Source organism: Protopterus annectens, chromosome 8.part0 (genome assembly GCF_019279795.1).
Source record: "Protopterus annectens isolate FY-2018-M chromosome 8.part0, PAN1.0, whole genome shotgun sequence".
Classification (NCBI taxonomy): domain Eukaryota; kingdom Metazoa; phylum Chordata; order Ceratodontiformes; family Protopteridae; genus Protopterus; species Protopterus annectens.
The window spans coordinates 948798469-948811812 of NC_056741.1; the positions used below are offsets into that span (position 1 = coordinate 948798469).

The 13344-nt window shown below is 38.8% G+C and overlaps 1 protein-coding gene across 1 annotated transcript in view; it reads right to left on the reverse strand.

Moving 5' to 3' along the window:
- Window positions 1-13344, reverse strand: part of LOC122809178 (beta-1,4-galactosyltransferase 3-like) — a 267951-nt gene that overhangs the window by 98903 nt on the left and 155704 nt on the right. Inside the window, exon 6 of the mRNA XM_044080478.1 lies at window positions 6757-6861. Within this exon, the coding sequence (XP_043936413.1) occupies window positions 6757-6861 (105 nt within the window). The remainder of the gene's footprint in view (window positions 1-6756; window positions 6862-13344) is intronic.

The following is a 13344-nucleotide window of genomic DNA, read 5'->3' on the forward strand; positions in this document are numbered from 1 at the left end:
TGCAGAATTTGGCTAGGCTTATAATGACACTCAAGGGCAGAAGGCCTAATTCTAAAACATGAACTTACATGCACACGATTCTTTTGTTACTGACAAAACCATCCACGATACATATATATCCAATTCTCATGTTAGTCATCAGTAAAGGAAGTGTCTGAGCTAAAATTAGCTTCATTTTAAATATAGCTCACATTTTATAAAACCCCAGTGATAATCCTAAATATCAGATCTAATAACTGTTTTTATACTGTATTACATATACTTGTCCTATTTTATGATACGCTTCAGATACTTAAAGACCAAATGAAGAAGAAAGGCTTCCAAAGCCTTACACCAATCTCTGTCACAGACATTCAGAATAATACTTTGGGAAGCATAATTTGTTATTCTGCAAATCTACAGTAGCCATGATTATATCAGGGTATACTAACTGAGACCTCAAGAAGCCTATTAAGAATCCAGAGTACAGTGTCACCTCATTTTTGATTGGACAAAGCCATTTTTTATTGATTTTTCTCCTTAGTTCACCCAGGCAATAAAACAGACTTCAAAGTATTAAGCAACATATGTAGAATATTTATACCTGACCTTTGACCATACCTCTTAACTATCCAGATTTTCACCTCATAAAATTTGTGGTTTTCTGTCAAATCAATGAGAACTGAACTCATGAAATAATGACATATCTTTGTGTTTCAGAATATGTACTAATACAAACCTCGTTATTCTAGCAATTTTCTAAGAGTATACTTTATAAGACCAATATTTAAAACCTGTCCCTACTATTGGGCCTTTGACCCCATTATTTTAGGCTTTGTCCAGATTTCTTGTGCTAAGAAGTTTGGAGGTATTCCCCCCTGACACTGCTTTCAGGAGTAACAAAGATATATGTTATGAAAAGCACACACCAACCACAAACTGATATAAAAAGCCAGATAGAAGCCAGTAAGATTCACAACCGATTTATTGATTGAGCGCTTTCGTCTCACAATAGAAACTTCATCAGAATACCATTGTAACAAAAACCTCACCTTTTATACATTGTCTTAATCACATAAAATGAAATCACTTCCTATATACAAAACATAAATTCATACATAAATACAAATAACTACTTAAAATTACTACATGACATCATCCTGTATAAAACACTTGCATATAAAATTCTGCTTTAAGTTTTAAAATAGAACTAATAGAAATTGCACTGTTAAGTCCTGGTGCCTCAGAGGCATTAGTTCTCATTTGCCATCTCAGCTCCTTCAGTTCTAGATATTCATTTAGGGGTCCCCCCCTCACCCAAAGTGACTTGCTCAATGACAGTGAACCTGAAACCGTGTCCTGGATGCAAGCCAATATGTGCAGCTAGGGCATTTTTTGTTTCATTCCTACCAATGCCATAATAATGTTGGTAGAGTCTAGTTCTCAGTACATTGATGTTTTTTCCGATGTAAAAACATGGACACAGGGAGCACTTAGCTAGATATATAACTCCCTTACTGCTGCAAGTGAACTTGTTTCCTATTGTATATCCACCATAATTGGGTATATATACCTCCTTGCCTTCAAGGATATATTTGCATTGCATGCAAAATCCACATTTTACCATGCTCCCCATCCTTGCATTCATCTTTCTAAAGGTTTCCATCATATTTTTTATGCTGGTGTCTTTTTTTATAAACAATTTTAGAGAATGTTCCTACCAAGTCAAGGTGTTCTGGGTTTGCACTGAATATGTGCCAAATGTGTGTTAAAATCCTTTTAATAATATAGAACTGGTTGTTAAAACTAAATATACTTGATTTATTGAAGTGTTCCCCTTCATTTTGTACAACTGCTTCTTCACTACTCTGTGCTTTCCCCTAACGGAGGAATAAAATGTCCATTCTCTCTCTTTGTTGTAACTTCCTTCAATATCCCATCCACAAATGTTTCTTGGTATCCTCCCTTTGTCATCATGTTTTTTAATATATTTAACTGATGTACAAATTTATCAAGTTCTGATACCATTCTTGCTATCCTAACCCCTTGCACTTTTACTAGGGATTTTTTCTGTGACAGTGGATGGCAACTATCAAAGTGCAGGAGGGTGTTGGAATATGTGGGTTTTCTAAAAACATTGGGCGTAAATTGTTTGATGTCCCTGTTTTTTTGTAGTGTGATGTCCAAGTAATGGGTGGTATCCCATGTAATAGTACTCATGAATTCCAGAAATTTGGTGCTCTGCTCTATAAATTCCAGGAAATTATGCATATGCATAATTGCATAATTATGCTTATGCAAATTATGCCCCCATATTCACCAATATTGTCTTGGCATTTCGGGAAAAGAAAATTGTGTTTAAAAGTGTATTTAGTGATTATTGGACATTTTATGGTCGTTTCTTGGATGACATCATTGTTTTCTGGAAAGGAAGTGAGAGGGAATTCCATAATTTCCTGGAATGTATAGAGCAGAGCACTGAATGGACTAATGAAGACCGTGGAATAATTTGATCTCTAGACCTGGACACCATACCTTTAGATAAGAGACTTCTTCTTCTTTTGGCTTTTGTCGGTTAGGGGTCGCCACAGCGGATCACCTGTCCACTCATGATTGGCAGTGGAATTTTACAGTGTTGAGTTGCCAGCCCGGTGCCCAACCTTCCACAGAAGGCACACACATGCACACACTCACACCTAGGGCTAATTTAGAGTGTCCAATCCACCAACAGCATGTTTTTGGGATGTGGGAGGAAACCAGAGCACCCGGAGGAAACCCACGTGACCACAGGGAGGACATGCAGACTCCGCACAGAAGGTAGCCCAACCGAGGATCGAACCGGAGAACCTCTTGCTGTGAGGCGGCAACACTAACCACTACACCACTGTGGCCGCCTCACCTTTAGATAAGAGACTGTGAAAGAAAAATAACTTCTTTATAATAGTAGATACATGTCTACAGATATTCCTAGATCTATGGTTACAGGATCAACTTTCAGGGGGCGTTATCACTGTGATAGCTACAAGGAAGGTAATGCTTGCCAAAGGATACTATTATACATTTCTTGTTGTTTACTTTTAAACCATGGTTTTAACACCAGCTATTTGTTTTGGAAAAGCTCTCTTGGACGATCTTGATATCCTGTGGGATATTTATGATGGCACCATGTTTGCAGTTATCTATCTACAAATGAGGTCAGCCATATACCATTAACATTTGCTTTGATCTCCGAGAAGTAAATGTCATAGAGGAGTGGCCCAAGGACTCAACCCTGGCATACACTACTAGTGACAAGTCTTTTGAAGGAGGTAGAGCTACCCAACCTAATTTCTCGGGTTCTGTTTATGATCCAGTTTGCTATTCAGTGAGTTACACAGGGACTTACATTTAGCTGTGTGAGTTTATCTACAGTTACAGTATGGGATGGTGCTGAAACCTTTATGAGGTCTAGATATGCGGTGTGTAATGATTGCCATAATCCATTGCTTCAGTATCCTTCTCAAATAAGTTGACCAGATTAAGTAGTCGTGATCTGCCTTTGATGAATCCTAACTGGCTTAAGCTGACAGTTTGGTGGTTACCACTGTAATTGTTTATTAACTCCACAATGACCGTTTCTTTACTTTTACAGATGATAATGATGATGGTCATTGTTATGGTTCTATAATTACCTCTATCCACTTATTCCCCACCTTTGTGCAAAGGGATGACTGTGGCTATCCTCCATTCATCTGGTATAAATCCTGTTTGGAGGCTGATATTGAATAGTTTCTATATAGGGTCTGACAAGTCTTGTTTCATGCTGGCCGGTAGGAAACCTGGTATTCTATTTGGCCCTATGGATGCAGTGCATTTGGCTTTGGCTAGTGCATTGAGGACTTGTTCTTTGGAGATTTGAATGGAATGTAGATATGATATGTGATCTAAGAATATGGGGGGATAACGTTTGAACTATATATGCCTGCTAGTAGATTGGCTATGTCCTCTGGGTCAGCATATGTAATAGAATTTTCTATTAGGTGTGTGCAGTGCTGGGCATTGTTCCTGAGGTTTCTAGCACAGTTAAAGATGGCTGTGTGTTATCCTTCACCTGGATGACAATTTTTACTTACACCTGGTTTTAGTTGATTTGATCCCTGTTAAATATTTCAACAGAGTATTTGGCCACTTGAGAATTAAACTTAATTTTGTATGCAATGAGTATTTTTCTTTTATTATACAGCCTGTTTATTCTTGGGTTCCACCACAGAGTTTATTTCTATATATGGTGTTGCATTTACTTCAAAGGGGAGCAGATGCATTTCTATAGCTGTTTATATGTGCATAGAATTTGGAGGCAAAGGAATCTTCATAAGCGGTTAGGTCAAGTTAGAAGGAGATTTTGATTTTAGCCAGGCCATCATTCAGTTTTACTAGATTTGCCTTAGCACAATTTCTGAATACTGAAGTATTAGAAGATGCTTTCAGCTTCAGCTTATGGCAAATATGATTGTTCTGTGGTCCAATTTTACTAGGAAGGAAGTTACAGTTAGTGGGGAGCAAAGCTATCCCATATAGTTTAGGACCAATTTAAGTCTCCCAGTTGATGAAGGCTTCTAGGAGAATGCTGCTTGGATTAATGCATAGGTGCTCCTTACTAGTTAGGTAGGAAATATAAGCTGAGGGGGAGATAGAGTGGGTCCTATAGTTAGTTGTAATATCATAAGAGCTTTTGTTGATAATACACTGGACATGCTGGACATGAAGGCGTTCCAGGTTATTATTTTGTCTAATGAGTCTGGAAGTGAATTTTGTTTAAGAATATGGAGGCACCACTGCCTTTAGTGCCCCCATCTGGTGCAGTCAGCCTGAACTTGTGTTAGGTATTGAAACTCTACAGTGGTGGAATGTTCTCATTGGTCTTTGCCAATGCTCCGTGACATTTCAATGTTTTCCAGGGAAAGCAATGCTTACAGGGAATGAATTTTTTTTGTTAAGGCTCCTTGCATTCGGCAGAAATACATTTATATTATCTGGATTCTATTTTGTTATGTTGAAAAATACTATGGAAGTAGACAAAGATTTAGTCACTATACAAATGCTATGAGGGATTGGTGCAGGCCATCCCTGGCAAAACAGTTCAGGCTGTTTATCATATACTCATAGCTGATACATATGTATTTGTTTGTTTATATGCACTGTACCCCCTTGAAATGACACCAGAAGCTAAACCAATTATTAAAATCAATAATCTTTTGTTTGTATTGCAACGTTATTCTTGATGATGGCAGAATGCTGCTCAAGGCTAGGTTCATACCTGCCTCACATGCATATTCCTAGAGCTCCATCATGTCTTTCCCCATATAGAAGGTACACCTCAAATCATTTGCACCCAAGTGTACTATGACTGTATCATATATGTACCTGTGGTGCAAGGACATTGGTGCATGCATGTTGTGAATCCTAGTACTTGATAGGCAACTGCCCATGATGGTCTCCTTGTACAGCCTGGTGAGTGGCACATTGGTGTGCCTAACTATGGAGTCGCCTATAAACAGGATATTGGAGTGTGTGGAGGTTTGCCTTATGGTCAGTGTGATTCTTTCATATATGTTTCATGGTGGGTACTGCCTGTCTTGTGCGTTTGTGAGGTTACTGAGGCTACATTTTGGAGGGTTTTGTGGTTTAGTTATGTTGCTTGTAAGCACCTCACCATATGTGCATTCATGTGTTTGGTGTGAGCAGTGTGTGATTGGTTTAGTTTGCATTTGCATAGGCTTTCTGTGAGAACGTTGCCTCCATTAACATTATATAACTACTTCTCTCACACAATGTTTCAGTTTGTTTAAGTTGTAGATGTTGATCAGTAAAGAAAAGTCGGTTGCTGCATTGTCTCACAATGCCCATTTCAAACATCTGGCTAATTACCGAGTACAGTGCCTCCCTTTGGGATGCACCTTTCTGTTAAGCAATTGAAAGGTCCCCGCAGTTCCTAAAGCATTCCTAAAGAAGAAGATTGTTGCCCTAAAGTCCATGAGCTAACAGTAAAGACTTGAAATTCTATCCCTTTACTCAGTTTCATATAGTCTCTTGCAGAGTGATGTACACCTTGCATTCCATGCCCTTAGTGACCTTGTCCTCCTTAATCTCCTGTATCTTCACAAGTAAAATAGCTACACAATAACAGAACTAGAGACTGAAATCTCCCCCAGCACATACATGAAAAGCACCGAGAGACAAATTTGTTATTCAGTGCCTAATCCACCCGTGGCAGAGACTTCCCCTGCAAATTAAAGTCACACCTTAATGTCCTTCAAGTTAACCTAGATGATTGGATAAGTACCAATACATTTATTCCAGGACTGACCTGCTTTGCTATTCTTGAGAAAGGGTTATACCATGGGGGGGGGGGGGGGGGGGCTTGTCAAGGCTTAACTGGTGTTCAAACTCTTTTGCCTTATATTTTCGACAATTCTATAATCTCATGATATATGAAAACTTCCTGTCAAAAAATATAAATTTGAGGGCCAGGCTAATAGCAGTAATATAAGTTAGCACACATGTCTGTACTGTACCAAACCTTCAACAGGATCCCTTAGACTAACACATGTTAAACACTGATGAGAATGGAGGCCTATGCCTGTCTAAAGGCACCATTATTAATCAAAGCTGAATCATAAACTGGTAGAACAGACTGTTTGTACATACGTAAACTACATGACTTTACAATGCATTACATGATGTAAAAACAAACTGCAATGCTTATTCGAGCATTATGAATATTAAATGTAAGTATACCTTTTTTCATTTGCTTCATTGCCCTTGTCATGCTCATGGAGAATCATAGTGTAGCGGCCAATATCAGCCGGAGGTCTGTGAATCTTCATTCCACTGTACTGAACTCTGTCAATAAACATTAAGTGAAAGGTAGAACAGTTTCAGTTATCTGCCTTCCCTTTTAATTTGCAGTTAAAACGTGAACAAATAAAGCCAAATAACCACAGTGGCATATGACAAGTCTTCACATAACATGCTTAGTTTGTTTTAGAAACAAAATATATTATAGCCAAACATTGTGATGCACAGAAATCAAATAAGTTACTATCTTTACAGGTTTCATTATCAGTTTGATTTGCCAGATTTGTCGGAGGAAAAATTAACAGTTGCCACTTGATATTACCTTTCTGTGAGGTATGGCCTTTAGCACTGCCACAATGTGTGGTATTTATAGGTATAGTTGATTATCCAAACTAATTTGGACCTAGGGTAGTTCGGATAATCAAACATATAATTGAACTGGATAAAAAAACTTCTAAAATCTTGTTTTTTTTTTTCCTGCACGCAGAAATACACTTTTCAACCATTCAGCGATTCCACTGGACAATAAATAATATTTTTCACACACAAGCTGGCTACAAGCTCAAAAAAAATGCTCAAGTGAATATGTATAATGTTTACATATTCAGACTTTATTATTTTTCCTACCCAAAAACTTTGGAAGGCTGGTTCTGATAACTGACTTTTCGGATAATCTGCGTTCAGATAATCGACTCTCTACTGTAATTAATAAAATTTGCAACACATTCCTGTGCTGAAATCCAGAAAGCACAACTAGGTAGTGATTCATGGAACTACATAGCTGTATGGAGAAATGACATAAAAGGTGAGATACAAGGGCTATACAACTGTCCATATAATGATATGCAAATGAAGAAGCACAGTTTAATGAGTGCATAATGGCATGCAAATGAGAATGGGGAAAGCATGACTGGTGATTTTTGTCTTAGTATAAAGGCAAAGGACAAGCTAAAAAATAGTGTTGTGGTAAGCAGACATGTTGGCAGGACCAGCAACTTGTATTAATCGGCACTTGCTAAACACAAGTAGCGATCTTCTGGATGCACAACAGGGCCCACCCAATCAACATAAAATGGTGCCAATGGAGTATTAATGGAGTATTATCTCATGTTAGCTGAAAGACCAGCTGCATATGGAGTGAGAATACATGGGTATTGGTTGGCATACATGACACACAGACTGGAACTGGCAGAATGTGTAGACCTCCTATTTCTGTGAATACCAAGTATAACACTTACCATACTTGCTGCAGAGACCTTTCAGAGACAAAATGGGAACACCCTGGGTATAACAAAGGCATCAGCCTGTAGAATACTCAAGATGTTCTTTGATACACTGTTTCCATATGTGACTAAATACATCTGCCTTCCCAACATATCGGGGGAGAAAATTACCACCATGTGTGGCTTTTATGTTATTGCCTATCTCTTTGAAGTGCTATGAGCCATAGATTACATCTATGTGGCAATAATGACCCCGATCAGTATCCATGAACAGAATTACATTAGTAGGAAAGGCTACTATTCTATCCGATGCCCAGTATTATGTTATACATAAGGGCAACAACCATTTGTCCATGCAGCATACTGGTAGCATCTCTGATTCCTCCATATGGCTTGTAAGTCATCTATATAAACATTTTCCACACAGAGACATGCCACTAGAACAACTAGTAAGTAAGTGCAGTCACAGTACAGCTATTGGCCACATTCTCAACAGGTACACAACACTAACTCCCAATATTTTCCCTCCCCCTAACATTTAACATATGATGCAAGTTACCCTGAAGCCCTGGCTAATAATGTCCATTTAGATCCCTACAAGGCATGACCAAACAGTGGTATAACATCACTCATGCTGAAACGAGAAATGTGTTGGACTTCTGGATCTACTGCCTGGGCACATCTGATATTTGTAGCGCATTACATGCTGCATATTATGATACACTGTCCTCAATCAGGCCAGCTGACATCTTCAGGACCTTTAATTCAAACAGCAAGGGGATCACCTGTGACTACCATGATATTCATCATCACCACCACCAGCTGAGATGGTAGCAAACATTAGTGGCCACACCACACCTCTACAGACATCATTCTGCACAGTATACAGCAGCAATTGAAAAACGCAGCAATGCCTTAACAAGAGTAGCACTCAAGCAGAAGCTCTATGTGCTCTATTAGAACTTGTACTATGTAATAATGTATTTTTGTATGATAAAATCCTATACCATCAGGTGAAAGGAGTGGTGATCGGTACAGCCGTCACCAACACTTACACTAATCTTGCACTTATCATGTGAGAAGATGAGAATATATTCTCTGAAACTAGTGCTTTTGTTAGAAACATAAACTTTTATAAGTGCTTTGTGGATGATTTTTTAGCGTGGCAGGGCAGTACTGAAACTTTAGAATCTTTTTTTTTACAAATGTTGATTCTACCACTACCTTCTTGAAAATTAAACCTAGTTATTCAAAATCATACATAAACTTTTTGGATATTAATATATATATATATATTAAATACAATAGCTAGTATAACATATAGAAAAGAAGTTCAAGCTGCTAGATATGTACACAGCACTTGTATGGACCCCCCCATATATATAAAGGCATTGTGCTTAGTCAGTCCCTTAGAGCCAGTCGGCTAAATACAGATATATCTGACTGTATCAAACAGCTAGATAAGATGGTCACAGAGTTTAAAGCAAACTTGAAACATGCCACCACAAAATAGCCAGATCTGATGCCAGTTTACCCCACAGAACCCATCACTGCCTTACTGGATAATCAATGAATACTATTCCAATGTACAGTAACCTTACTTTATGATCTATATAACTCTTGTGATCTGCATAACTTTTATGTGCTACTATGCTATGTATTTATAAGGAGCTTTTCCTGGATGCGAAATACGCTGCTCTGGGAGTTCATTCATTTACATTTTTGGCGATGTTGTTTTGCTGTTATGCGAGTCAACCTGATGGTATATATATATATATATATATATATATATATATATATATATATATATATATATATATATATAGTTTACTTGGGTCCATAATGTTAGGGAGTTTCGAGATTTTGGAGAGTCAACGTTATGGTAATTCGTTGTTTTGAAGGGAATCCATATATATAGCTGGGTAACTACAGAAGAGCTAGTAAGGGAGACAGCTAGAAAGGTGCTTGGTATCACATCTGGACAGAGGAAGGACGACAACGAGACATGGTGGTGGAATGAGGAAGTACAGGAGAGTATGCAGAGAGAGAGGTTGGCAAAGAAGAAGTGGGATTGCCAAAGAGATGAAGAAAGTAGACAGGAGTATAAGGAGATGAGGTGCATGGCAAAGAGAGAGGTGGTGAAGGCTAAGGATAAGGCATATGAAGAGTTGTATGAAAGGTTGAACACTAAGGAGGGAGAAAAGGACCTGTACCGATTGGCTAGACAGAGGGACCGAGCTGATGTGCAGCAGGTAAAGGTGATAAAGGATAATGAGGGAAACATACTCACAAGTGAGGAGAGTGTGTTGAAGAGATGGAAAGAGTACTTTGAGGGGTTGATGAATGAAGAGAATGAGAGGGAGAGAAAGTTGGATGATTTAGGGATAGTGAATCATGAAGTACAATGGATTAGCAAGGAGAAAGTATGGATAGCTATGAAGAGAATGAAGAATGGAAAGGCTGTTGGCCCAGATGACATACCTGTGGAAGCATGGAGGTGTTTAGGTGAAATGGCAGTTGAGTTTTTAACTAGATTGTTTAATGAAATCTTGGAAAGTGAGAGGATGCTTGAGGAATGGAGAAAAAGTGTTTTGGTACCGATTTTTAAGAATAAGGGTGATGTGCAGAGCTGTAGTAACTACAGATGGATTAAATTGATCAGTCACAGCATGAAGTTATGGGAAAGAGTAGTGAAAGCTAGGTTAAGAAGGGACGTGATGATTAGTGATCAACAGTATGGTTTCATGCCAGGAAAGAGCACTACAGATGCGATGTTTGCTCTGACAGTGTTGATGGAAAAGTACATAGAATGTCAGAAGGAGTTGCATTGTGTTTTTGTAGACATAGAGAAAGCATATGACAGGGTGCCTAGAGAGGAGTTGTGGTATTGTATGAGGAAGTCAGGAGTGTCAGAGAAGTATGTAAGAGTGGTACAGGATATGTATGAGGGTAGTGTGACGGTGGTGAGGTATGCAGTGGGAGTGACGGATGCGTTTAAGGTGGAGGTGGGGTTTCATCAAGGATCAGCACTGAGCCCTTTCTTATTTGCAATGGTGATGGACAGGTTGACAGACGGGTTCAGACAGGAGTCTCCGTGGACTATGATGTTTGCAGATGACATTGTGATCTGTAGTGAGAGTAGGGAACAGGTGGAGGAGATCCTGGAGAGATGGAGATATGCTCTAGAGAGAAGAGGAATGAAGGTCAACAGGACTAAGACAGAATATATGTGTGTGAATGAAAGGGAGGATAGAGGAATGGTGAGGATGCAAGGAGTAGAGGTGGTGAAGGTGATGAGTTTAAATACTTGGGGTCAATAGTTCAAAGTAACAGTGAGTGTGGAAGAGAGGTGAAGAAGAGAGTACAGGCAGGATGGAGTGGGTGGAGAAGAGTGTCAGGAGTGATTTGTGACAGGCAGTGCGTAAGACTGAAAGGAAGGTCTACAAGAGGGTAGTGAGACCAGCTATGTTATATGGGTTGGAGACAGTGGCATTGACAAAAAGGCAGGAGTTTGACCTGGATGTGGCAGAATTAAAGATGTTAAGATTTGCACTGGGTGTGACGAGGGTGGACAGGATTAGGAATAAGTATATTAGAGGGTCAGCCCAGGTCAGAAGGTTTGGAGACAAAGCCAGAGAGGCACAATTACATTGGTTTGGACATGTGCTGAGGAGGGATGCTGAGTATATTGGGAAAAAGATGCTAAGGATGAAGCTACCAGCTAACAGGAAAAGAGGAAGGCCTAAGATAAGGTTTATGGATGTGGTGAGAGAGGACATGCAGGTGGTTGTTGTGACAGAGCAAGATACAGAGGACAGGAAGAAATGGAAACAGGTGATCTGCTGTGGCGACCCCTAACGGGAACAGCCGAAAGAAGATGATGATGATATATATATATATATATATATATATATATATATATATATGTGTGTGTGTGTGTGTGTGTGTGTGTGTGTGTGTGTGTGTATCTAAGATGGGTAAATTTTATTGTCATTCACAAATCACACAAGTGGAAAAAATGAATGAAATTTTGTGTCTCTGGACTTAATGTGCAAACAACACATAGGCTATTTTCACAGACATTTACACATATAATACCTAGCTATTACATCACAGACATGCAGATAGACAGACTAATATTGCACATAATTAGAAACACATTTTAACACTTTTTTCAGTGAACATTTACTTGCATGAGATTTTAGTATTGCATAGGTAGTTGGTTAAGACATTGCATTGATCCTTGCATAGAAAGAGACATTTAAGCATTGCACTGTGAACATTAGAGTATTGCACAATGGACTTTAGAGTGTCGCACTATGGTTAATTTACGAATTTGCAACATGTATTGCACTGAAGGAAGAGATATTTTACTGCATTGCTACTGCTCTAGATGGCCTATAAGTTAGTCATGATGAATATTGCATTAAGTGTTATATGAGACTGGTAACCAGGTTAATGCACAATTTGAGACAAGCTACTATAGTTTCTACTGACCCAGATGGCCATCATGGAGCATAGTTGTTACTAGAGTTCAACAGTCTGATGTCATTAGGGAAGAAACTGTTCCTGAATCTCGTAATTTTGCAATGTATGTTTCAGAAGCACTGTCTGGATGATAGATGCAGGAACAATCTGCAAGCAGGATGAGTGCAGTCTTTAATTATACCTCTGGCCCTGCCAAGACATCTGGATAAGTACAAGTCATGGATAGGTGGTAAGTTGGTATTGATGATCCCCTCGGCTGTCTTCACCACTCTCTGGAGGGATTTGTGCTCAGAGGGAGAGCAGTTTTCATACATACTACAAGGTTTTTCATAAAGATGCTTTCTATAGTACCTCTTTAGAAGGTAGTGAAAACTGTTGATGGGAGATTCACTCTCCTCAGCCTTCTCAAAAAGTGCAATCTCTGGTGCACTTTCTTGACTATGGCATTTGTACTGGTGTTCCAAGATGTGTGTTGATAGTGAGGGGAGAATGTTCCTTGAGATTTTTCCTGTAGTTCACAATTATCTCTTTTTGTATTGTTCACATTTAGTTTTAAGTTGTTATTTCCACAACAGGTAATCAGTTGTTCCACCTCATCTCTGTACACTGTTTCATTGTTGTTACTGGTGAGGCCCACCACAGTTGAGTCATGTCACTGTTGTATGTCGTTATATATATATAGATTCACTTCAGAATCTTGAAATTCCAAAACAACGAATTTCATATGATCGAGACCATATGATCGATGTTTCGAAATATCAAAATTCCGAAACAAATAAAAAAAAAAAACAATTTAAACGTTTCTGCAGGGAGGCAA